Raw genomic sequence first — 27,493 nt, 5'->3', positions numbered from 1 at the left:
AGAACAATGATTAATTCAACCACAATCCTCAGTGAACCCTTCATTATTCATGATTGAGGGTAATAACAAAGTTGCTTGAATTTCAATAATTACGAAATTGCAACAAATTACACAAGCATTGCTCATCCTCATTCGTTATTTAATACTTCCGACGAGTTTAAACTTTATTTATTTAATTATAGAACTAGCTACGACCTGTGACTTTAGATTTAAGTACCTATAGAAGTATTATATGTAGGCACTACGCGTCACCAGGCCTGTGGTCTTAAATTTCGAACCAAGTGACCCCTTCCCATTTGTCGGACCAAGTATGCCATTTGAGGAAAATGACTTACGTCACAAAAATGCCATGGGGCAAAATGCGGCACATTCGTCATGCAAATCTAACGCCAGGGTTATGAAATAACCAAGGTCTTTCATCCAAGTTCCACAAAGTACTTACGTACCAGCTTACGTCTCACAACTTTGTATGGAATAGTTCAAACTCCTTTTTTATGTTTTCACAGAATATTGGTGGAGCTATCTGGACTAGAGGACAATAAATTTAGTCTTCAAATTATCCGAAGAGTTCCAGATTGTAAAAGAAAATATTCATATAATACAACACAAATACATTATTACAAAAAAAAGAAAAAGAATATACCTAGAACAGAAACATAAACCACCTATCGGCGTTATCGCTAAAAGCGATCTCTTACTGGCAATGAGGCAACCTGAAGAAAGCTAGAAATAATTTTCAGAATTTACCCTTGAACAGTTTTAAGACAGTAATTAAACATAAACTTTGTAGAACAGGTTTAGAAGATATGAATGCATGGGATTAATTGTCTGGGAACCAAATTACTAAATTGTACAACAGTATATATATTTTTAAGTACTCTAGGGCCCTGTGCCGAGGTTTTTCTTGTAGCTGCTTTTCCCTAGCTATGCAGGTTGTGAGAAGCTGCAGTAGTTTTAGGCGGATGAGACGATTGTTATGTAAAAAATGACTATTCAAAGAGTAACTAAGTAACATGTTGCATTAGAATTTTGAACTTGATAATTTTGTTATGCCTTTCAAAACTTCGCCGAGCTTTCTGCTAGACCAACGTGATAGGTGGTGAGTAGTATCGCCGTCTGTAATTGCCGAGTCGAGCGTTAGTGAAAACTGCACTTAAGAAAGTATAACTCATTGGTGCAAGTCCTGTACCAGAGTTGGCACAGATGCTACCTGTTTGAGAAGCAAGTCGGTGTACCACAGGATGTGGTACAATCATTAACAATATTATGTACCCACTTTAGAACCTTGTCGCACTATCATATTTGACATTTAATGAGACTTACGGTTTATTTGTCGAAAAAGTTGATGTGACATGGTATCAAAGTGTATACATATTATTACTCGTGACCATACACAGTGACTCAAATTCTCAAAACTCCTTTCTAAAAGTACATCTAATGCAGTTGAATAATTCAGAAGTTTAATATTCGCCTCCCGTCTGGGAGAGATACGTTGTCGTGGATTTCTTTATTGGCCGTCGCGAGTGCACTCCTGGCGAGGGTCCAGATTACTCTGGAATTATATCGAGCGCAGCTAGAATACAGAGAAGGGGAAAAGTTGTTGGCGAAACTATTCAGAGGAATTTTAGCATGCGAATGTCATGGATGGTGCTGGCGAGTGGCTACCGATTCTGACGGACACGGTAAACCTACACGATTTTTATCATATAAAAAACGTGGTAGTTTATGTTTATGTGGTGTTGGCGGAGGATGGAAAGAATAAGTTGGACAGAAAGGGTTACAAATGAGGAAGTGCTAGTAAGAGTAAGGGAAAAGAGACAAATACTGAGAATTATTGAGGACAGAAGAGGCAAGATGATTGGACACCTAATAAGACACGACGAATTCATTAAAAACATCATAGAAGGAAAGCTAGAAGGAAAGAGAGGAAGGGGAAGACCAAGAAGAGCTTACATGAAACAGATTAAAGAAAAGGTTAACGTCGTGTCTTATAGGGAAGTCAAGGAATTGGCCTTTGATAGACTGGAATGGAAAATGCTACACCGACAAGAGCGTGGCTCTTAAATTGATGATGATGAGTTTATGCTAAAATAGCAAAGTTTATTTTCCAAGTCACTGTGTTCCTGTAGTTTACCGGCTTGTTTCTCAAAGAGAGAGAGAGCGTCGGTTCGAACCCCGATTACCTTGACTTGCTCCATCTGAAGTACAGTTTCCACTAACACAGTTGGCTCGACCATTGCAGACAGCGATACGGCTCACCTATCACGTTGGTCTAACAGAAAGCTCGGTGAGATGTGGGTATTTAGTTCATCTGACTTCCTCATTGGGGTGCAGTCGTTAGCTCATGTTACGTTATGTGTTTTTCAAGTTTATTTAACGGGAGTACTTACAGACAAATATAATACGTACCTATTTCGTGTCGTAGAAATGAACTGAGGGATTCACGGTTCCATCATATCCATCTTAGGACTTTGTATCAAAAGGTCCATAGCCCGTTACGAATTACGGGCTTTACGATGCGTTCAAATTATGAAGAGGTTTGTATCAAAGAATCTAAGTATGCATGACAGAATGATTATCTTAGTTTTTATCATAGTAAAAAAATAACACAATCTTATGCTAACTTTAGTAATTATCCGTAGGAACATATTCTTAATCTAATGTTAAATACACACTTTAGTTACAGACCTAATGTGTTTCTTTCTATTCGGAGTCATCACTTCAAATGCCCGAACATGATTATCTTTGCCAGGGAAAATCTGTGTAACACAAACCATAGGCCAAGTCAAGGGAGGAGAATTATTCTCAACTAAAAGTACCAGAGAACCAATCGTAATATTGCTCTTAGCTGTTTGCCATTTTGGCCTAGACTGCAAGACATTTAAGTAGTTCACCACATAATTATGCAGAGGTGGAGTGTTATAGAGTTATAACTTTTGCAACATCCTCAGTAATTTAATAACTGGGCTGTACTGTCGTTATTAGCACATTATTAAGAGCTACATTCAACTTAAGAAAATAAAGTCAGAGTCGTTAATTAATATCATTAAGCAGCAGTTCGCTTGACGTGTTATTAAGATCTTGATATAATTACTCTATTACGTTAGACATTTCGAAAATACAGCTCAGATAACCAACTAATTGCAATTTACCTGGTGTCATGAAAATAAACATAACTTAACCTAATAAAAAGCATAAAGGACACAAAAATTGATGTTTTATTGTATACAAATAAATAACATAAACAGCCTATAATACGTCCCACTGCTGGGCACAGGCCTCCCTTCAATCAACCGGAGGGGGTATGAAGCATACTCCACCACGCTGCTCCACTGCAAGTTGGTGAAGGTGTTTTTACGGCTAATAGCCGGGACCAACGGCTTTACGTGCCTTCCGAAGCACGGATCATCTTACTTCAATTAGGTGATCAGCCTGTAATGTCCTAACCAAACTAGGGATCACAAAATGATTTTTGTGATATGTCCCCACCGGGATTCGGACCTGGGGCCTACGGATCGAGAGCCCAACGCTCTACCACTGGACCACGTAGGCCGAATGCAAATAAATATGTCACACATTTATACATAAGAACGCATATTATGCTGTCATTTTATTTTCCAGGAACTCATTGCGGTCAAGCTACGGTGGAAACTGTCGGATTTTCCCTCAACTTGCAACACTGGTTGTGTAATGGCAACACTGAACAATGGTGCGGGCGCATGCTAATTTATTTAAATTCCTATTTTCTGTACAGAGAGTTCATTTACTGTCTTTGTTGCTTAGCGTGGCTCATTGTGCCGGAGTACCCAATGTAGGGTAATGAGTTTGAATGTCTGAACATCTGACATTGAAGGGATTTGCCTTACTTTTCTTATAAAATTATCTTAAAAATGAAAGAAGCGTTATGACTTTTATTGACTCGGTTTCTAAAGAGCTGCCATATTATATTACCCTATTACAAATATAAATGATCATACTAAAAGTTCTTTGCTTTTTTTCAATCCAAATTAAGATTTCAGTGGGAATGAAAACGATTTATTAATATTTTAGTTTTAAGATTTTAGGTGTTAGGTTATTCAGAAGAATTCGGCACGTTGGATGGCAGATTTTTTAAATAACAAAACGAAAACTGACCTTATCTGTTCTGTAATAGTGACCTAGTGTGTTAGTAACTTAAATAAAGATTTTTTCTATCTAATAATTCCATACAAAACTGGAAATTCTGACAGAGCATACGCTTAGGAAGAGTCCAGATGCGAAAATCTTTCTGCGAAGTTCTAAGATAGATACGGTATACTGAATGGTGACGAGTAAAACACAATTCCTCTGTCCGTAGTTACTTCAGTCCCGGGACAGTCCCGGATACTACAGTCCCGGATAATACAGTCCCGGGTACTATAGTCCCGGGAAAATAAGCAGTTGATGGCGTTCTATAATGTTATTTATTCGCTCCCAGATGCAACATAGAATCTCGTTTTCACGTATTGCTCAATAGAAACTTCTAGTAGTATAATAAAAATAAAAACAGTTCCATACGTAATCTTACGAACCTACGTCTCATTCATAGATTCATCATGTGAGATTAAAACATCACAAACACTTTCACTCTCGTTTCATTACGACACTAAGACAAGTGTTTTGTCTAAAATCACCTTAATGATGATATTAACATTTGTTAACATCATTCGTGAATGGAATTATACATTTAAATTGGCGCTCTTTTTCGGCCATCTTTGATTCCGCAAATAAGTTGCCAGTCGTGAGAAATATAGAAAAATAAACAGAAAGGTGATTTTAATTCGTCGATTGTTTCTTTTTAATTACTATAAATTTTCTATTTAGTATTATGGAACTTATACAAGTTATTATAAAGCCTTATGCATTATGCAAGCTCGATCTACTATGTATATGCATAATTAATTATTAATTCCTTAATATACGGCCTTTCTAAGTCATCTTAAATTTTATGATAGGTAATAATATACGTAAAGAAGTGAAGTATTGTTATTTTTATACGTCGTCATAATGAGGTTACGTAGTAATTCTCTACGAAGTATTAAGCCAAAAGAATGCGACTTAATTAGAGTAAGCGGAACAGTCTATTGTGCGCATTTATAATTACGAAAAGAGAGCTAATCTTCACCGGAGGCGCAAAAACTGACAGCAATATACCGCAAAAGTTCCCTTTCCGCGCCTCGTAAATAAGATAAACTCGCGGAACCCAGCTGACATCTGTATGAGTTGCCTCAGCCGGCGCACTGACACCGGTTACGTCGAAGATTGTAGATATTGACTGCACTCCGCGCGTACATTACTATAATAACTTTATGTAAACGTCTAAAACGCATCAAAGAATAGACGTGCATCTAGATGTGTCACTCAAAGCTCCTCTCACGGGAACGCGCGCGTTGCCATGGGAACCGCCACAATGCCCCTGCGCAACACCGGACAGTATTGTTCAAAAATTGTGCAAATTGAAATCGCGACTGTATTCTCCGAGATCGGGAGTCACTCACATCCGTTCCCGCGGTGTTGCCACACGTAAATACATCCAGTGAGAACGGAAGCAATCGTTGCAAGATCACGATGCACTATTAATGGCCACAAAAACCTACAATGCTCGCCGTGTCACGCACATGAACTTTCATGATAGTTTTTAGGATTTACCATTGTCAGTGCGACGAAAGTGAAACATAATCTTTGTTTTTTTAAGTTTGCGCGGGAGGAAGTGCATTTTAATATGATAATAGCGCGAGGCGGAACGCGCGGGCACAATGAGCCGCCATGACACTTTCCAACAGCTGATGTTTTCCCGCCTATTTCTCAGCGTTACGACAGCGGTATAAAGCTCACTCTCCACTGACTCCAGACGTCTGGCAGACGCCCCGAGGACTGACTGATGGCCGTCACAATAGATAATTCGATATTTATGAGCTGTGATCTAATCACCAGCACCTTAACAATGACGTGTGAAAGTTCAAAGGTTTTTATTTTCTCTTTCTTTGAAAATCAATTTTTTAAAGCTGCCAACCCGGTCAATAGGTCAAGAATGTGCAACTATGAAGCAGTGTTTGCTACAAGCATTTATTTTACGTATAATAGGATATAAGTTATATCGTTATAATGTCGAAAGAAGCGTACATACTGCTCCAATTTCCCTCACAAGTAACGAATTAATGTGAAAACATTTGAATAATATGACATAACGAACATGGCTTCCCACAATGAAAGTAAAAGTAGATACACGAACCTTCTAGCCGTTAGCGAAGCACACGGTGCACCGCGTGCATTGTACACTATCCACTAAATCGATTAGTTTTGTTAGTTTGAAAGCGTCGATGTAAACTATGAGGTACAAAACTGTCGCTGTTATGTAACTTAGTTCGATTGAGGTGATGTGAACTATGACCCAGAGTTTTTAGTCACGACACGATTCGTTTGGCACACATACCGCCGCGGCACACAAAGAAAACAAAAATTATGTACCGTTCAATGGCATAAGAAGGAAAACCTATAAAAAAAAAACAAAAAAATATGTATAAGAATATTAAAGTGTATATCTATACATATAGTCGCGTCACGTGAGAAATTAAAACTTTGCCCTACATAAGTTTAGCATTCAAATTCGATTAAACAGGGTCAATGGCAATATTTTTGCTTATTAAGACATTGTTATGTCATGTGAATTTTACGATATCGGTAGAATTTTAATATTAAATTTATAATTTTAATCGATTATTCTTTACAAATTTTAGTTTTAAAGGTTAATAGGTATTTAAACGGAGCTTTTAACTGATGATATGACGTTCTGAGCTTTGTTGCATTTGTGTGTATTGTTAGGGTAAGTTAATCTTTGCCATTGTGCTCTATATTGTATATTGAAAGCGGAGAAATCGTCTGGGTTATTATTAATAATTGTTAGAGGTGAAGTCTTAGGTTTTGTGTATACTATACACAATAGGTCTAATAACACGTAGAAATTAGAGGTTAGGTAACGATTGACAACCGCTGATGAGACTTCAAGTTTGTCATCAATCGTGAAACTAATTGTTATTCATTATCATCGATCTACAAAGTGATTATGTTTCTATTGTTAGAAGATATGTTATGTTACATTGAAACCTGGGAGCTTTGCTAAAGTAAAACCAGCTCTAGTTTTCGCACGATAATAATAATTGCTTTTATATTCAAGACGAGAAAAGTTCAATTTATGTTACATGACATAAAAAGAAAACGGCGTTCTATTGGAACATTATTATTTTTATCTTCGCGTATACCAAATACGCGTGAGAAAATAAAAAAATATATTTATGGAGATCAGGCGTCGCGCAAATGGGGCTTTTATGACTAAAAACAAAAGTTACCTGTGTATTTACGAATATCATACGTGAGATGAGAATCATAAGAGAGAAAGGTTGTTTGCAGTAAAAAAAAATTCGAATATTAGTAAGCGGTGGTAGCCCAGTTGGAAGTACGCTTGACCCTCACTGTAAGGTCGCAGGTTCAAATCCAGCACGGGCCTAAACCTATTTTAAAGAAATCGGTTTTCGAATTCATATTTAGATTATAAAGCTCAGCGGTGAAAGAAAACATCGTGCGGAAACCCACATACACGAGAAATTCGTTTCGGAAGTATGTGACCTAACCTGTATTGGGCTAGTTTTCCCTTCGCGGGTTGAAAGGTCAGACAGGCAGTCGCTTCTGTAAAAAACTGGACCTGTCAAATCTTCAGGTTAGGTAAGTGGACTCTGTGAAAAACGGGATAACGCTTGGGAGATGATGATTAGTAAACGGTAAGTACTTATATCAAATTCTGTGAGAACGTATGCTGTGAGCTGATTGAGAGCGCTTCCAATTTATCCGGCCAAGTACTTAGTAGTGAATGCCGTTCGAAACGGGTGAGAGCACTCGACGCTGGTCATAAGTCCGGTCAAGTAGTTAACGCGGCAAATAAAAAAAGTAAAAGACTATTTAATTACAGACACAATTAGCTATCGACCTAATTGTCACTACTAATAGTATTAGCTATAATAATAAAACATATCTTCTCCTATAACTAAAAATAACCCATCACATAAACCTCGCTTCCTCCCCGCTCGGTGAGGAGCGGGTTGATGGTTCATCATGTGATGGCTGTACCTCTATTTATTTATTTATTTATTTATTTATTTACATTTCACGACTTTGCAGTGCAGAAGTACCAATGCGCCGTGAAACTGTCAATATATATCTACCCCAATTGCGAATCAAACCATTACCTATATAAATGGGGCTTAAAGGAGTCGCCATACTGTGAATGTGGTCACCCGGATCAAACCATATCTCACATAGTGAACGAGTGCCCTCTGCATCGTTTTCCAGGTGGCATAGCCGGGATGCATTGTGTGACGGATGCGACAGAGACTTGGTTATCGAGCTTCAGCTGGATATATGATAATAATTGCGAATACAGCCATGAATATCGTACTTGAACTCAATGAACTCAGTTTTATCATTACATCCATCTTTGTATTGCACTTGACTGGCCAAATATGTACCGATGATGTGCACCAACGGACTGGCAACACTGGCCATGTGGTGACCTTGTGGGTACATTGATCTCCGCGTTGTAGACTCAGTCATTAGTGAATGCGCCGTAAACAGATAATCATTGTAGTCACACCTGTACTTGTACCGAGTGAGAACCCTCAGCGCTCCTCATTTGTCCGGCCAAGTAATGAATGCCACCTGAGCTAAGTCAGCAATAAGTCCCATCAAAAAAAAAACTGTTTCTACAATAACTTGTTCTACAATTATCCCATTTGTATATCAATAAAGTCTCCTATAAAATTATACTTACTAATAATTGATTCTGTAAGCTCTTTTTGACTAAGCTTTCAAATAGGTGTATTATTACAATACAATACAAAAACTCTTTATTGCACTTGAATCACATTAAAAATACATTAGTATTATAATTAAATTGGTAGTACAACAGGCGGCCTTATTGCTAAGGTAGCAATCTCTTCCAGGCAACCTTTAGGTATAGGATATGAATTTAATGAAAAGTGTAGCGGGATAGACAGTGCAAAATAATAATAATAATAATAAAATGTTGAAAAATATAAGTACTTATAACTAGATAGACTATATTAAAAACAATAATGATTATAATAATATATAAATACGTAAATATATACAAACATTACTATGGAAGAAAGGAAACCATGACAGTACTACAATACCTACTTTATGAAGAGGAAGATGTAAGAAGAATGGAGTAGAAAAGAAAAACGTTATAAAGAAGAGGAGAGAGAGATGAGAAAGTGCTGCTATTCTGTTTGACCAACCCGCATTGGAGCAGGGTGGTGGAGTATGCTCCATACCTCCTACGGTTGATTGATGGGAGGCCTGTGCCCAGCAGTGGGACGTATATAGGCTATTTATGTTATGATATGTTATTATTCTGTTTGTAGCGGGTCTCTGTCTACTCTTATTGGAAATAGGATTGATGTATTCGGCTCAGTAAGTTTAAGTACGATGACAATTTAATGTGTTAACAGCTTTAAAGGTTGCAATTGCAAAGGTAGTATCGCGTGGTATGCAAATTGCAATACAAAAACTAAACGTTTCGTATTTCGAAAATAATATTTCACAGCGCTATCAATTTTGTAACAATTCTATTACACGTATTTTCGAAAGAAAATAACCGTTATACAGTGGAAGCCTGTACACTGTTGTTACGTGCGCTTAGTGAAGTTGAGCAACACTGCGGGGTCTCGCGGATTCGTCTCCAACTTGTGCGGATGTCACCGTTAATATTCAGTAAGTCATCTCAGTTCTGATTTCACGATCAGTCTTTTTTTTTTGACGTGACTTATTGTAGATTTGCCGCAGGTGGCATTACCTACTTGGCCGGACAAATGGGGAGCGCTGAAGGCTCTCACCCGGTACAACGTTTAAGACAACAGGCCTGAGGGTGCCCAGTTGAGCGCGAACCTCGGCTCAGGGCGTCGTCTGAGAGGAAGAATATTCGAAAGGATTAATCGACCCTAGTGGATCGATAGCGATAAGCGCTGAATGAGGGACATCGTCGACCACTCCGGCGGGGTCGGTATCGGGTTTCTGAACTAGCACAATCGTACCATCATCATTATGTTCATAAAAGAGCAAAGGTTACGTATGCGCGGACAGCTAAAGCGAATTAACAGAGATAAGGTAATAAACACACTTGACGGTGACATAACGGTGGAGCACACGCGCGGAAGTGGCCGTGACCTTCTTGTCTTGTACGTATAGCGCCGCGCGACGCCGCGCGCCGGCCGCGCGACCCGCCGGGTAACGCACCTTGCATAACGCGACACTCGTCGACACACATTCTAAGCAAACAATCGCACTTCCCAAACTTTAATGGTTTTCTGTTAGCCAGTTTTCACGATGCACTTTTCATTATTATGAAACTAAGTAAGTGCAAAGGATTCGGTTACGTCACCAAACTATTTGTAAAGTAAATACGACATTGTATACATGCATGAGATTGCGGTAACGTAGTGCGTAATTCTTTTTGTAGTCGAAGGGAGATGATGTATGGTTTCGTCACAGCGAGCATCAATAGCGAGGCAGCGAGTCCACTAGGAAGAAAGTGGCGATGTGACAAATACATCTTGACGTGGAGTGCATCATCATTGAGGGTGTGACGCAACGTGCGGTCGCGGTGCGGTGACGCAACGCATTGTGCGCGCGGTCTCCCCGCGCGTCTCACCCCGCCCTAACTTTTCGTGAGGAATGCGAACAATTGGGTAAATTTCGTTTGTTTTGGCCAAAATCCGTGACTTGTTCAGTGTTCACTTGCGATTTTATGGGAACTAGGTTAGAGGTTAAGTTCATAGAGTATTATGTGCTTTATAAAAAGAAGTAACGTAACACGAACACTGACTAATTGGACCTAGGCCTTACTTATTTATTAAAGAGGGAACGAATTACATTTAGGTGAGTTACTACTATTATGGTTCAAGTTAAATTACTTACAAACTTCACAGTTCTTTAATTTAGCTTTTTAAAATGTTATAGTTTCTTGTACTTAATAAGAATTTAGTTTTTAATGTTCTTAATGGGGATTGATTGAGTTTTATAACTTTTTAGGCATGAGGAAATAAAATTAAAAAGTTCACCTGATTACGATACAAAGTGAAAAGCGAGCCCGCATTAAATATTTACCTCGGTCATTAGTCATTTAGCGTAAACTTTTTTGTGAATCGAAGTGGGTTAGGTATTACGATAATTATTAAAATACACTTTTTAACTGGGATCTATTATAACTGTAAGTACCTAAAATACACATTTTTTTTTATCTATAACAGTTACCTATTTTGAATTGCGTTTTCCATTCCCCATTTGTCTGGCCAAGTGATGAATCATAAAACTATCGGAACCGAATCTTACCTCACAGTATCTTATCCTTGTACTAATATCGTCAATATTCGTAAAATAAAGTGATTGTTGGCAACATTGTGCCTGCAGCAGTAATCGTAAACAGGCATCTTGTTAGCAGTTTGTAAACAACGCGTGGTCGCGGCGCGTGCGTTCGCGCATCCGGAACGCGTGATTAGGGTTGCGCCAGCGGCGTCTACTACACTGGCCTCCAAACTTATGTAGATATCACAATTATAAAATTATTATAACTTTTTTAAGTACCTACACAAGTTAAATTTTCGAAATATAAAGGACTTCAAAAAGAGTTTAATTTTGTATAATATGAGTTACAAAGGAAGCGGATAACATTATCGTTTGTTATAAATGAAACGTGTCGTATCAGGTGGCCAATCATATTTCCTCTCCGGTTCTCTATAGTCTTCATTATGTTCTCCTTTCTTCAACTCTTTCCAGCACTTTTTCATTTGACACCATTTCAGTCAAGCTTATACCCTCCATCCTTCGCCAACACCACATCTCAAACGCTTCCAACCTCTCTCTGTCTCTCTGTGTCATAGTCCACGTTTCACTTCCATAGAGTGCAATGCTCCAAATGTATGATTTAATAAACCGTTTCCTTATTTTTAATGATATCGTCACTGGAAAGGCAAAATTACGTAAGCGCCAAAATAGGTATTTTGGGTTTTTTATATATTCGGAATCAGCGTTTCATTCTGCGTCGATCTGTCTGGGTAGCATTGCGATACGAGCAGTTTTTTGGCGCTTACGTAAATTTAAAAATAGTTGACTTTTTTCAATTCCAGTTTCTTAAACGACAAGATTTTGGTGTTTTTTTCGTGACTGGTGTATAAGTAAAATTGTGTTCCTATATAATAACTACATATTAACTTTAAGTAAATTTGGCATTCTATAGTTAGAAAAGTATCATTTTATTAGTAATTTTGGACTACTGAAAATAAAAAATAGACTATGTATAAGTCATTTTTATTTACAGCTTTTAAAATAAGTAAGGCGTATAAGAAAAAAATGTCTTAGCATGTTTATGCAGTGAATGGCGAATAAGTAATTTTGACTTACAGTATTTAGAATAAGTAAGGCGTGTACGTAAATTTGCCTTCGCATTTTTATGCTGTTATTAAGAAAGTTTGCGGGCTAGCAGTAAGTTTCCCAGGAAGTTATTTTTTAACAATAGATCTAAAAGTAAAACTATTTTAGTATTGATTTTATAATTTATTAGCGACCCGCCCGGCTTCGCTCGGGTGCAATGCTGAGGAAAAATTAAATTATTTACGACATCACATTAAAATCCTCAAAAATAACAGTATTTCTACACTATTTATTGGGTGTTATTATACATACCTATAAATTTTCCTCTTGAATCACTCTATCTATTAAAGAAAATTGCATCAAAATCCGTTGCGCAATTTTAAAGATTTAAGCGTACATAGGGATATAGGGACAGAAAAAGCGACTTTGTTATGCTTTTTAAGTTCTGTCGTTTGCATATTTAGCGCCAATTTTGAATTGAGAACTCAAAATTCAAATTTGTTGGAATTTCGAATATCAAAACAATTGAAAGCATTAGGATTAATGTAATTGTTTAGTCACAGCGTTCGTTTGAATCTGTCAGGTCACATCCGAAAATGAATCTTACAAAGAAAAATTTTCTATAACTTTTGAAGAGGCCTACCTCGACTTCAGTGTTTCAAAGAGTTAAAATCTCTATTCCACGATGAAGTGCCATGTCTTAGAATTCGAGCGTGGACATCCGCCTTCACTGAAGATAATATCGTTGCTGTGAGACAACTAATCCTCAAAAATCGTCATGTGACATACCGAGAATAGAGGCGTTATTAGACATTTCAGGGACAACCATTTAAACGATATTGCATGAGGCACTTGGTGTGAGAAAACTAGTTTGCCGTTGCATCCCGCATTTTCTGACGATCATAAGGTAGCCCGCGTCAGATGGTGTAAGAAAACTCTTCAGAGGTTCAACCGAGGAGACTCAAATCACGTGTAAGACATCATCAGTGGTGACGAATCTTGGATTTATGCTATTATCCTGATTCCAAACAACAATCCACAGTTTGGGTCTTCCAAAACGAGTCAAAGCCGACTAAAGTTGTTCGCTCTCGAAGCACTTCAAAGAAGATGGTGGCTACCTTCGTGGAGAAAATCGGTCATGTTGCGACAATTGCACTTGAAGATCGTAGGACGGTTAATGCGGATTGGTATACCACAATTTTTTTACCACAAGTCATCACCGAACTTCGAAAATCTAACCCAAAGCGACGCATGATGATGTGCAGGGGTGCAGGATGCTGCACCATGACAACGCAAGCTCACACGCCGCTCGTCAAACGATTATTTGAAGCAGGAAAACGTAGAAATTCTTGACCATCCTCCATACAGTCCTGACCTAAGCTCCAATGATTTCTATACATTTCCTAAAATTAAAAAAGAAACTCTTCGCGGTCAAAGGTTCCAGTGCGGTGAAGAAGCGGCCAACGCTTTCAAGTCAGCCATTTTGAACACCTCTACTTTGGAGTGGAATAAATGTTAAATAATACATGGTTCGAGCGAATGGAAAAGTGTATTAAACTTCGTGGTAAATACTTTGAAAAATAATAAGGGGAATTATTGAGGAATTAAAAAGACTTGACCCTTCCAGAGACTTGACTCGACTTAGAGGCACGTTATCTTGTCCTAATTCAAACAATTTTGAGCCCAAATATACTACTGCATGGTCGACTGTGCTGCCCTGCATATGTTATGTTATGTTAGTGGCTCTGTTTTCCGCATTTAGACTCTAAGGTGGCCCATTATGCGTGTAATTGTTGACTACGTAAGCCAACCTATCTCCTTCCAGAAGCTCAGAAGCCTCCTGGGGATTTTACAGGCTTCGCGGAGCGACCCCATTCCTTTGAGGATTTTACCCGTTGTGCTGACACTCCCGTGCATTCCAGGATTACATGGGGGGCAGTTTCTTCTGCGTCCAGACAGCCTCTGCAAAGTGGGCTGTCCGTTATCCCTAAGTTAAATAGGTGCTTGTTGAGTGGGCAGTGACCCGTTATACTGCCCACTACTATTCGGAGGTCATTGCGGTTTAAGCGAAGCAGTCGGCGAGTGAATTGGATATTATAGGCATGATATCCTTCGACTGTCTGCATGTGGGCAGCTGTGCCCATCTGTCGTTGTGTAGTTGCTGGGTATGGTCCCGTACCCACGAGCGTAACTGACTGAAAGGTATCGGCAGGATTAGTTCGGGTCCATATACCCTGGTGTCTGATCCTCTTCTTGCCAGTTCGTCGGCGGCATCATTACCCAGCGATCCACTGTGCTGCCCTGCATATTATGGACGGTGGATGCCAATGACAAAATTAAGGGCAACATCCTTCTTTCAGTCATTTTGTAATATCGTCCATCTTGGATTTGAAATTTTGACATAATGACAGTATTCTACTAGTGTAGTCCCATCATTTGATACCCCTATTGAGGGGGTTGTGGAAAAATATGTACCTAGTCCGCTATTTTGGAACGGCGGCCATCTTGGATTTTAAATTTTGACATAATCACAGTATTCTACTTGTGTAGCTATTTCATTTGATACCCATATTGAGGGGGTTTGGAAAAATATGTAATCCCCCATTATGTACCGGCTGCCATCTTAGATTTATAATGTTATTGATTTTATTATATTGTATTGACATCGGAATTAAAGGTGCGTACCAAATTTCAGATCAATCTGACAACATGAAGGTACTTAAACTGCAATTTCTAATTTTGATACAAATATATACCGTACGGGTTTAGCTAAATAAAACCGTTTAACCCTTTCACGGACAGAGACCATGGGTCATTGGTGGTTCATAATAGGTAGTATGATACCTTGGAATCGGAACGTCCGTATACGTTCTGTCTTTGAAAGTGTTAAAAAGAAACTTTTACAAACAGATAACGGGTTGTACGCTATTATTTATATTTTATGAAACTTTATTTCTGGCACTTCAGTATTTTAATAGCTATTTTTATAAATCAATTGAAGTAATAAGTAATTTAAGGAGGTATTAAGAATAATTATTAGTCTCTTACGTCTTTTTACCCTTGTAAGATATTACAAAAACTTACTTTAAAGAATCTTTGGTGTACTGACATAATCAATCGATCACTTTTTAGGCAATTTTCACATAATGAAAGCAGATGTGTAAAAGTCGTTACAGTAACTTTTACTCCGCTAACATTACAGTATTATTATATTTAAAGAAATATTGTCGTTCTCGTATGCATTGTCGTAAGAGCTGTAAGTAATTTTGCTTCCAAATAATATTTTAACCAGATGGCGGTTAAGTAAATTTGCTTTACTGTAAACTGAAGTCATTTTTACGTAAGCGCCACTATATCCTAAAATAGCAATCCAACTGTTATGATATGTATTGCTGGACATAGACAATTAAAAAACAATGTAACCTTACTTTGACGTCATCTAAATTGGATAATTGGGTAAAAAGTTATGATAAAAAAACTAAAAAATGAAACTTTAAACGGCTTTTTCTCGAAATGGCCTTTTGGCGCTTACGTAATTTTGCCTTTCCAGTGACGATATGTTTTTGGTTTCAGCACACAACACACGCACGCAATATAGTAGTTGCGTTGTGTTGTTGTAGTAGTAGTTGTTGTTGTGTAGTTGCTAACATATCTACTAACCTGCCACATTGTTGTATCTGTGCAAATCTTGGAAAATTTATTTCTTCTCGTCTCCGCTTCAGTGGGAAAGCACCATTATATTCACGTAGGACTTTGGCAACATTATCTTTCCCGCGGTACATTCGAATGTTGTTGCCATGCTCGATTTTATTGCTTTTATTTCTTGTTTCTTTACGTATAAAGGTTGTTTATGTTAAATTTATTGCCTGTTTTGCATGTGCTGTATTAACGGTAGCAAGATGAAAGTTACCTTTTTCTTTCAATGTCCGTATATCATCCGCGGTGACAGAGACAAAGTGTTAATGCGTAATTTACATAACATTATGATTCAACATTTTATTCCGGCTATTTTTAGTTTTTACAGCCATTTTATTTTAGGTGATCCTTTCGCAGAAGAAGTTTGTTGTGGTAGAATATATAATTGGTTGGCTATGTGTTTCCATTTCATTCTTTTTAGCAGGATGAGAAGAAAGATACAGTTTTTTTGAGACGCTGTTTTCTAAGTAGTGTAAGTACGATTTAAAAGGGTTTTTATTTTAAAGGATTTTTTTATAATATTCACCCGTGCTTAGGGAAAATTACGTATTTTTCGACAAAATTAATTTTCCGATCAATTTAGTATCTCAAACTCCTCATTTTTTAAGGCATTAAATAAAACTACCCAAATTCAGCCGGGTAGGGTAGTTTTATTTATATTTCATTAATGATTCTCCTTCACGGTCTACTGGAAAAGATTTCTACTACATATAATCTTTGTCTATATTGTACCGTAAACCGTTAAATAAATAAATCACGACGCAACCCTGCGCTCGCGTCGATCAGTGCGTATAATGGGCATTATGCGCGTAAACGTCATATTTATTGCTCGTTCATCGTAATCGCATTACTTTACGTTACAGCGGGAACTTCGACCATTTTGCGCATAACGTTATCTAAATCGTACGCATGTTTATTGTAGAGTCATATGGGATAAGTTATCCTGTATTTTAGTAAAGTTTTGAACTTTCTGTCGCTTTTGTTGCAGAATTATTATGATATGATAATGATACTACAGAAAAGAGGTCGTGTAGTCTGTTTAACGACGTTTAAGAAAATTGTAAAAAAAAAGGAAAAAAAAAACGGAAAGTAGCATGGAAAATGCTGCACCGACAAGAGCCTGGCTCTTAAATTGATGATGGATGATGGAGAACATTGTGTGGAATAAAAATAAGTTTTATATTGAAACAGATGTCATTTTTTTGAGAAGTTTGTCAGGATCGAAGCAAATGGAATTCTATAGTCTCTGCATATTACGAGTATGTATGTATGTAGAAGTCATTTTATGTCGATTTCGCAAGGTGAGTACACCTACATTGTGATTATCTATCTTCTGTTTTACACAAGGTCTGCTCACCTAAGCTGAAGATTTGACAGGTCCGGTTTCCTAAAGATGCGATTGCCTGTGGGTCGTTCTTCTTTTTTATCGACAATGATCTGTCCTTCGCTCTGCTATAACATAGCATGTTTTAGAATTTTATTTAATATTTCGTTTAATTGTCCAAAAATATAGTTATCTTATTATACTTAAAATACTAGCGAAATACTAATCGGTTCCTCGATTAGTGATTAACGTAGCTTGGTTGTTTTTCACAAAATTCTGTGACAGAGTGGTAAATCGAAATGCTGTCTCCGATGAAAAGGGCCACTCTGTCACAATATATTTTGCAATGCGCCTGCAAGGAACAGTATATTACCAAGATAAAGAGAAACACTAAATACTCCTCTACAGACACATCTCTATATGATGTTTTTTAAATATTTATTACCGTTATAATGAAAGATGTTAAATCCGATATAACGAGAAAATTACTTCTTATTGTCGATAAAAAAGAAGAATGACCCCTGTCTGACCTTCCAATCCGTGAAAAGAATACCAGCACAATACAGGTTAGGTCACATACCTCCGAGACGCATTTCTTTCGTTAATTGTAACAGACAATCTTGTTACTCAATGAAAATAAATGCAGCAATTACGGCGTTTTTTTCTTCGGAAACTAATATGCAATATCTTTCCAATATGCAACTTATTACGTTACAAATAAAATTACTACTTACTTACATAGCTCGTGCAAATAACGGGTGGCGCCGCGCGTGTGAAGCCAGTAGCTACAGCTAGTCAACCGAATACTAATAAATCACAACCACATTTGAATACGACACAAAAACTACGAGAATACTCCCCGATGATTGTTTGTTAATGTATTTCGCGGTATTTTTTGTGTATTTCTCCTAAACATATGTCAAGACGAATTATCTGGCTTATGACAAGCCGCCGATTGTTTCAACGCGAAGTTTGTGAATGAGGGATGGTGTGTGTGTGTGAACGCTGCTTAATGATATGCGTATTTTAAAAAAAAAAAAAAAACAAGCGTAAAATGTAATATTGATTGATACATGTTGTGCCATGGCCATTAAGTAGGCAGGTTTCATTTTAACATAATAAAAACCCACGTCAATTTCCCAATGGATTTATTTTTATTTTAAAAATTAACTAAATTAAATAGGCCGCACAGAAGATTTGTTGTTGTATTAAGTTTATAGAAAATCTTTTGAACTTTAAGTCAGTGTAGCTGACTCTATAATACATACAGAATAAATGTTAGGGAGATGATGAGCTCCCTAATATTTTCCTACAGGGTCCGCTTACCTAACCTGAAGATTTGATAGGTCCGGCTTTTTACAGAAGCGACTGCCTGTCTGACCTTCCAACCCGCGAAGGGAAAACCAGCCTCTTAAAACTCATGGCTCTAATAAACTTTAGGGAGATGAGATGATGAAATAATATCGTCCCAGTGAGCATCCGTTGATCTTTTATTTTTTTAACAGATCCGATTTCTTCGTTTGCTACCAGAACATAATTATAAACTTCCGGTCATGTTCCCTATTCGGGTAGTCGGAGGTACATCCACCGGATGTACTAAATGCCCGCAGTTCATACATTTGTATAAACATTCATTTGTTATTTATAAATAAAAGGATTTCAATTTATAAAGTTTCGTAGGTTGAAAGGTCTTCTGTAAAAAACCGGACCTGTCAAACCTGTAGTTAGGTTAGGTAAAAATAAATACATTTTATATTATAATATAAGGTATATTTTTATAATTGTTAATAGCAAAGAAAAGAAAAGAAAGGAAAACATGAAACAGTAGGACTAGGGCCCTGTGCTGGGAGGTTTTCTGGCCACATCTTTCCCTCAGCGTTACAGATTCCGATGTGGTAGTAGTTTTACAGCTAGTTACATAATATGTAAGTAATTTAATTTTTTTGACGTGCAAAAAGCGCTAACTTTGTAAGCCAATTTTGAAAAATAAATATTTTTGAATTTTTTTTAGCAATACCTACCTTCTTTTCAAAAGTCCTGTGACCTCATCGGTACAAGCAGTCAAAATTCGTACTTATTGTTGCTTAATACATAATTCAAATTCGAATTTAAGTTAAAAGTAAAATGAGATTATTTTTTTTTCAATATCTAGATTAGCATTTTATAATTTATCTTCGACCCTGTGAAATACCCCATTTTAGTTACCTTTTACTACTTAAAAAAGAAACGCGATAAATACTTGTAGGTATCTCACTCTCGCAAAGCTGCATCTTACGTAAGCTAAGTAGGTATTTTCATACATTGGAAAATTTAATTTCTCTCAGGTTACGATGGTGCCCGTCTTATGAAGCAGCTCTACATGACAGTATCATTAATTACATATAAAATGGAGATTGGAGACGAGAAAACTTAAAATTTTCTTTGCTAAGTCTGTTAGCGACATATTATGAAAAGGCATTGAAATTGTATTAAGATTGATTTTTTTTTCTAAGATACATTAAAAATTTTGTGTTATTTTTTTTAGTTTGTCTTTTAATTTCAAGTTTAGAACACTTGTAACTTTATAGTTCAGCAAAAAAAAAGATATTTTATTAATAAATAGTTGTCTTAAAAATGTTTTAATATATATTTTTTAACTTATAAAAGTTGTAGTTCACCTGTTCTCCCACTATAGATATATCATACCTACCTAGATAAACTTTGAATATAATGATGAAATTGTTTGAATTTTGGTACTCACCACAGTCTTAAAATGCACCATCTTATCGACTCCGACGACCTGGCTCTGTAAAATACGACCAGAGTTACTGCACTACTCTTTATATACACACTATGTATTACAGGGAATTACATACTCTTGTGGTCAGACAATAGAAGTTCTATAGAAACCAGATGAGATCGGAATTTCCGCAAAACTTGCCAACCAACGTGCTATACTTTCAGAACATATCATTAACTTCCAATCAACCGTCTCGTGATTTACACGACTCGGATGCGGATCTAATCTCACGCAAGATAATAACTAACTTAATAATAGTTTCAGGAAAATGTAAATTACTAAATCCTATCACAACTTATTACAATCTCTGACGATAATTCACCGACACGTCACTCTCACGTTACTCACCAGAAAACCACAGAATCCAATTCACCAATAAAAAGAACGATCACAAACTTTCGGCTGTCAAATTTGAATTTGGAACGTTTGCAATTTGGAGTAAAAAGTGACGTGCGCGCACGTCGCACTGATGGCACGGCGGTGCGCGCGCAACGATATATACGCATGCGCACAGCCCCACCATGCGCGCCCGGCGCATCATCGCCGGCTCCATATAATTATCCTCCCAAATATTGTTAAATACAATTGCTGTACTATTAAGGCATCTATGTTCTATAAACTACGTAAGTAACTATTAAAAGCCTTAGGAATTTGATTAATAAGCTTTAAATATTTTTAACTCGATTTAGTTCTAGGATTTATATTATAAAGACTATTTAAGTGTATTTTTCATTATATTATAAAGACTTATTAAACCTTTCCTATGACATGATTGCTGCTGTAGTTACCTTACCGAGAAAACCTGTATAGATGCACAAATATGTCGTAATGAAGTAATTTGATGAATTATTGTAAGTACCTACATTATTTGTCTATCTCATGTTACGACAGATCGTGGTCGTAGGCTCGGAGCAAACGGACCATGGATGGAGTACAGCCGCCGCCCGACTACCAAAAAATTCTCTTTTGTATCTACAAAAGAAGATTTTTTTGTTAAATATTAGCCACTGCTCCTCTCTAAGATCGTGTGGGTTGTGAGGGGGAATACCAGCTTCGTCAACCCTGGTGTCAGGTGTAACGGAACCAACCCCAATAACCAACATAATATTCGAAGTAAGAATCGGAGAAGCAAAGGGAGGCTGGTACGATGTGTGAAGGGAGAGCTTCTGGCTACCCAGATAGGAAAAGAGGGTGTGAACATATTATGTTTGTTTTATTAAGTGTGTTACTTTTTTATACGCATTCCGAAGAACTTTACACCATGGGAATCCCATACTGTAGGGTAGGTACTTGAAAAGGTTTTTATAACCATTTCACAGGGTTATAATGGAGCCTTATGTTCCCGTTCCCGAGAACGGCTCATCACTGGAGATGTCATTTTATTATTTCAACTAAGCGTCTGAAGACGACGTAAATAAATTAATAACTCAATGGTAGATGCCCTAATTCAGGTGACTTATCGTAGATTAGACCGTAGACCGTGGATGCGCCACCATAGTGTCCTAGTGTAATAGGGCCTTTTGTAAATAACAGAGAAAGGTAGGTTCAAATGTTACAGATCATAATTCCTCTTTATGACAAGGGTGAATCTCAAAATTTCATGTTTGGTGGCGAAATTTCATATTGTTTTTTCGTGAAAAATTGGGTTCCGACATGAAAAAGATCCAAAAGGATCCTCGGTTCCGACATGAAAAAGGAATTTTTCAATTCCCAATTTCCCCAATTTTTCACGAAAAAACTGTATGTGAGTTCGCCACCAAACTTGACACATTTTGATATTCACCCACAAAATATATCACAGTGTGTGTTTTGAAAATGAGTCTTAAATATATTGAAAGATGAAAGATTTCACACGATGCTTCCCACAAATAATATAAATGAGACGAAAAAAGAAAAATTACTGTACTGTATACAAGTTTGACAGTAACTGTAAATATCGTTGTCATCGTTGTATGTCATGTGTATCGTTACCATTATCACAACATCCCTGTCTCTCACACGTGTTGTATTAAGAGCACAAACAGTAGGTATTGTGTTTCATTTATCTCAGTTATCATTAACATTATCATAAACATAAATAGCCTATATACGTCCCACTGCTGGGCATAGGCCTCCTCTCAATCAACCGGAGAGGGTATGGAGCATACTCCACCACGCTGCTCCACTGCGGGTTGGTGGAGGTGTTTTTAAGGCTAATAGCCGGGACCAACGGCTTAACGTGCCCTCCGAAGCAGGGAATCAATAATTATCATTAAGGGTATAAATAAACCCACGTTGGTATTTGTTGATTAGTGTTAAATGTATTTTTAAGAATTTTACCTATCTGTATGAATTGTATATGACTGTCAAGAGTACTACTTTGTGATCCCTAGTTTGGTTAGGACATTACAGTATGATCATCTGATTGTTTGAAAGTAAGATGATCCGTGCTTCGGAAGGCACGTTAAGCCGTTGGTCCCGGTTACTACTTACTGATGTAAGTAAGTAGTCGTTACATGAGTCATGTCAGGGGCCTTTGGCGACTCAATAGTAACCTACACTAGGGTTCGTAGGGGACACTAGGGTTGATGAGGTTGGTACCTCTCAACTCACACGAGAAAAGAAGATGAAAGTCAAGACTGTATTCCTATGTTTTGCATGACTTATTTATGTTTAAACCAAATTCCTGAGGGTCTCCTCAGGAAAAGCCCTCACGGCATTGTCTGAGAAGATTCGTGGGATAATTAAGATATTTGTATAGGTTTGCTCTTGGCCCCAGCCTTGCCCGAAGGCATTGACGAGGCCTAAGATGGAGCTAGGATGGAGCTGGCCTTGAAAGCACCAGGGTTATATGCATTTGGAAATGCAGAAGACGGGAAAGAATTCCACTCTTAAAAATACATGTATAAGTAATTGTAAATATAATATAAATAATAATAATATAATAATATATAATAATAATATTGTAATATATATATATAATAATATTGTAATATTATATTGTATATATATTGTATATTTATATATATTTTATTTATTTATTTATGTTTTTTCTCTTATTCTATTTAACTTTTTTGCGCGCTACACTGCAGCTGTACAAGTGTACTATATCCTCTGCCGAAGGTTGTCTGGAAGAGATCGCTCTTAGCGATAAGGCCGCCTTTGCCCACCTTAGAATAAGTTTACCCTGTAAATGTTTTGTGAATTAGTGTGCAATAAAGTGTTTTATTATTATTATTATTATAAGTAGGTAATATAAATTAGACTAAAATAGAGATCATGTCAATAATAAGTAATTAAATTATTAATCTATGATTTCACTTTAATTCTATGTCATTTAAGAATTCAGTCACATTATAAAAGTTATAATCATATTCTGATTGCATGTGGCTCTGCCCACCCCATTAGGGTATAAGTTTATATATGTAAAAACTACTGTACAACCAGTTTCTAAATGAGCATACACCGCCAACTGCCAGCTGTCAACTGACATAACCACGTGTGACAGAGTGAGGAAGTCCCAGTGACCCGGGAGATGGTAAATATGACTTCTTTATTTGTTCGCTTGTAATAAACGACAATATTGGCTCTTTGATGGCCATCGTAGTTAGCAATAGATAATACAGCGATCTTTATTTACTAATATCATGTTAATAGTAATTTAGACGTGGTATCCCAGTTTGTACAGCGCTTGCTTCTCACTTTAAGGTCGCAGGTTCGAATCCAGCACAGGCCTAAACTAATGATTATGGGATTTGTTTTTGAATTCATGTTTGGATCATAAATGATTATCACATGCTCAGCGTGAGGAAATCCACATTCCCGAGAAATGCATTCTCAGAGTGACCTAACCTGCATTACTGGCTTTCCTTTCGCGGGTTAGGTCAGACAGGCAGAAGCTTCTGTAAAAAACCGGACCTGTCAAATCTACAGATTAGGTTTTTAAATACAGTTTTCAAACACAGTTATAATTTGTCTTAACAGTGCAAGCTAGTGGAGTCCGCGACGTCTCCTCGCAAGGGCGTTCCCATGGCGACGCGCGGTTCGAGGTTGCCGAAACGCTGCTATAATTGCGCGGATCATGGCCTGAACTTCACCCGCGCCTGCGCCCGCGCACCACACGTACTCGCTCGCTACCTGCTTTACGCTATTTGCACATGATCTACCGTCTGCGCCAAAGTAGTCAAAGTTATTTTATATAAAAATATTTGGTTACTGCTGTAGGCAACTGGGCCACTTAATCCGCTTTAGCAAAGGATTTCACCAAATTGGCTTGACTGGGTTCTAATTTGTGTCATAGAAACAAACAAAATAATACTGCGAATAGAACGGTAACTCGTCGCCCCGCACTAATTCGTATCGGGCGCCGAGCTAGATTCTACCTCACCCCCTCTCCGTCTTACTTTAGATGAATCTAAACGGCAGGAATGGTAGGCTGAATGAAACGTGACGTAAGGGCGTATGAAAGAGAGAGCGGCGAGTGAGCGAGAGAGACGAGAGGATTGCGGAAGGACAGGGAAATGGCGGTCGGTTGTTTGAAAATGGAAAATGTTATAAATTAATAAAACGTTTTAATAAAGAAGTATTGAAGAAATATAATCGTTTCCATCATGCCCCATCCCACATATTTATCATACTTATGTATAACAACTTTATTTAATGCATATTCTTTTTCACCGCAATAATATATTATGTATATTAAATAAGTTGCTGACTGTACACTCGAATTCACGTGCGCAATAACACTAGCTTATGTCCGTTGCCTTGCCCGAGGCGGACATCTTAATAAATACTACATATATGTACTACATATATAATACAAACATACCATAAACTCACGCCCTTAAACTGTAATGGGGTATGTATTGTTGAATGCCAATTTGTTCTTAGAGTTTGCTTACCACGGCATACGACCGTCGACTATCTCCTAAACACCACTATTGAATTTCAGAGATATATTTTCTTCTTTCATATCACACTTTTTACAGCGCGTTTTTCCGTAGTCGGGTTTTAGTTTTTAAGCTTATATATTTTTATTTGAAGCCACACTTTGTAATTAAGTGTTTTATTTTTATTTATTTTTTCAAAGTAGTTTAATGCTATTTGAGGTAAACCAAATGAGTCATGTAAATAACATCAGAAATTCATCACTGGGGTTGATTCCAGTATTATTAAATATTGAAACTTAATACCTAATAATTTAACAAAGTTATTATTACTTTTTAAATATTTACAATTACCACTTATTTTTGAAGTCGGTTAAATAGGAGGTGTCTGCAGGAATCGGGGCCATTATGTTTGTTAAACACTTCTGGTGTTTTTATTTATTTAAGACATCTAATGCTGTCGAATGATTCAATGAATCACATTGTGAGCTTCGATCATAGGCGCGGTTACAATACTTATGTTTATGTAAAAAATATGTTTCAATGGTACTTAAATATATTCTATAGAATCTCTGCTGATTAGAAGCCTACTTCCTATTGATGATTATATCATGATTCCTTTAAAATCATCCTCATGTGAAGGTTACATTTTAATATTGATGAACTTAGTATTTTTTTTGTTGGATAACCATGTCGTGAGGAAACTCCTTTCCATGGGTACTAGAGGGAGGTAGAGGGGAAGACCTAAAATCACCTGGTTGACAAATGTCCAGAGGGTCATGATGGGAAGCACAACGCGAAGTGGCGAGGACAAAGAAGAATGAAGAAGATGAATATTTTGGTAAAAAATATCGGAAGCTTTTATTAAGGCAAGTCGCTCATTCAGGACTTATCGCTATCGACCCACTAGAGTCGATTCATTCTTTCAAATAATTATCCTCGCAGATGACGCCCTGATCCGAAGTTCGCGCCCAACTGGGCACCCTCAGGCCTGTTGTCTTAAATTTTTGTACCAAGTGAGAGCCCTCAGCGCTCTCCATTTGTCCGGCCAAGTAGTTAATGCCATTTGTGGCAAAAAAATATAGTATATAGTCTAGAATAATTTAATTTGCATATAAGTACGGTCACGAGCATTAATATGTATACACTTTGGTACCATGTCACATTAACTTTTTTGTCAAATTGAACTGTAAGTCGCACTAAATGTCAAATATGTTAATGCGACAGAGTCCTAAAGTGGGTACATTATATTGCTCATGACTGTACTTAGTTGAAGTTTTATTTACCTATCTGGGGGGTTAAAATGGCCTCATCGAAATAATTCATCTAAAAAACCAATATTGCAATTTGACATTTGCGCATATAAAAGTAAGTGCGCAATGCACACAAATGTCAAATAGTAATAATAGTAATAATACATCTTTGCGGTAATATTTTTCTATGTACTTTACTTTTTTTTATTTTTCTATTCTATTCTATTCTATTCTAATATTGCTTCCTTAGATGAATTGCTTCGATGTGGACATTTGAACCCCCCAGGTAAGACAACATCTAGGTTTGTAAAGTAGGTAAGTAACTAACAAAAAAAAAACGATGTTTTCCTTCAAGCACGTGTTATTAATTACGATACAAAGATAAGATTGCCTTCACTGTAATTGTTATTTACTGGTGAATAAGTATAATCATATGTTTTTGTAGTCGTATACGTCGGCGCATGCGTCTTAATTTTCAGAAGACTTCTTAACTTACCAGTTGCGGATTGACTCTTTAATCTGTGATGGATGAAGGTCTCGCAGTTAATTTATAACCGGCTATTACTTAGTGAGTTACTTTACTTTTTACCTACACCTACAATTACGGTAATAAACACAGGAAGGATCAGAATAAGACAGACATACAGCTGCCAGGGGCAGTCAGGGTTGACAGCCTCCGTGGTCTAGTGGTAAGAGGGTTAGGCTCACGATCTGGAGGTCCGGGTTCGATTCCCGATGGGGACGTTGTCGAAATCACTGATTGTCCGAAAGAGTAAGTTGATTCCGTGCTTCGGAGGGCACGTTAAGCCGTTGGTCCCGGCTATTAGCCGTAAAAACACATCCACCAACCCGCATTGGAGCAGCGTGGTGGAGTATGCTCCATACCCCCTCCGGTTGCTTGAGGGGCGGCTTGTGCTCAGCAGTGGGACGTATACATATAGGCTGTATACACACAGCCACATACACATACACACACACAACACACACACACATACATACACACACACAGGGGGTTACATATAGGGTGTGTGTGTGTGTGTGTATGTACAGCTGCCAGGGGAGCCTTTCACCTCACAATCCAAAGAACATAGAAGAACTGTGAAAAAAGAACTTCAAA

The 27,493-nt window shown here is 37.4% G+C and overlaps 1 protein-coding gene across 1 annotated transcript in view; it reads right to left on the bottom strand.

The window, feature by feature from the left end:
• LOC126369974 (pro-resilin) overlaps nt 1-20,745 on the bottom strand; it is a 29,297-nt gene extending 8,552 nt beyond the window's left edge. The window contains exons 1-2 of the mRNA XM_050014586.1: nt 20,607-20,745; nt 20,220-20,264 (exon numbers count right to left, since the gene is read on the bottom strand). Coding sequence (XP_049870543.1) covers nt 20,220-20,240 — 21 coding nt within the window. The 5' untranslated portion in view covers nt 20,241-20,264; nt 20,607-20,745. The remainder of the gene's footprint in view (nt 1-20,219; nt 20,265-20,606) is intronic.
• Between the last annotated feature and the right edge of the window lie 6,748 nt (nt 20,746-27,493).

Source organism: Pectinophora gossypiella, chromosome 10 (genome assembly GCF_024362695.1).
Source record: "Pectinophora gossypiella chromosome 10, ilPecGoss1.1, whole genome shotgun sequence".
NCBI classification, from domain to species: domain Eukaryota; kingdom Metazoa; phylum Arthropoda; class Insecta; order Lepidoptera; family Gelechiidae; genus Pectinophora; species Pectinophora gossypiella.
The sequence above is the reverse complement of the archived record's forward strand: the minus strand, read 5'-3'. Positions and strand labels throughout refer to the sequence as shown.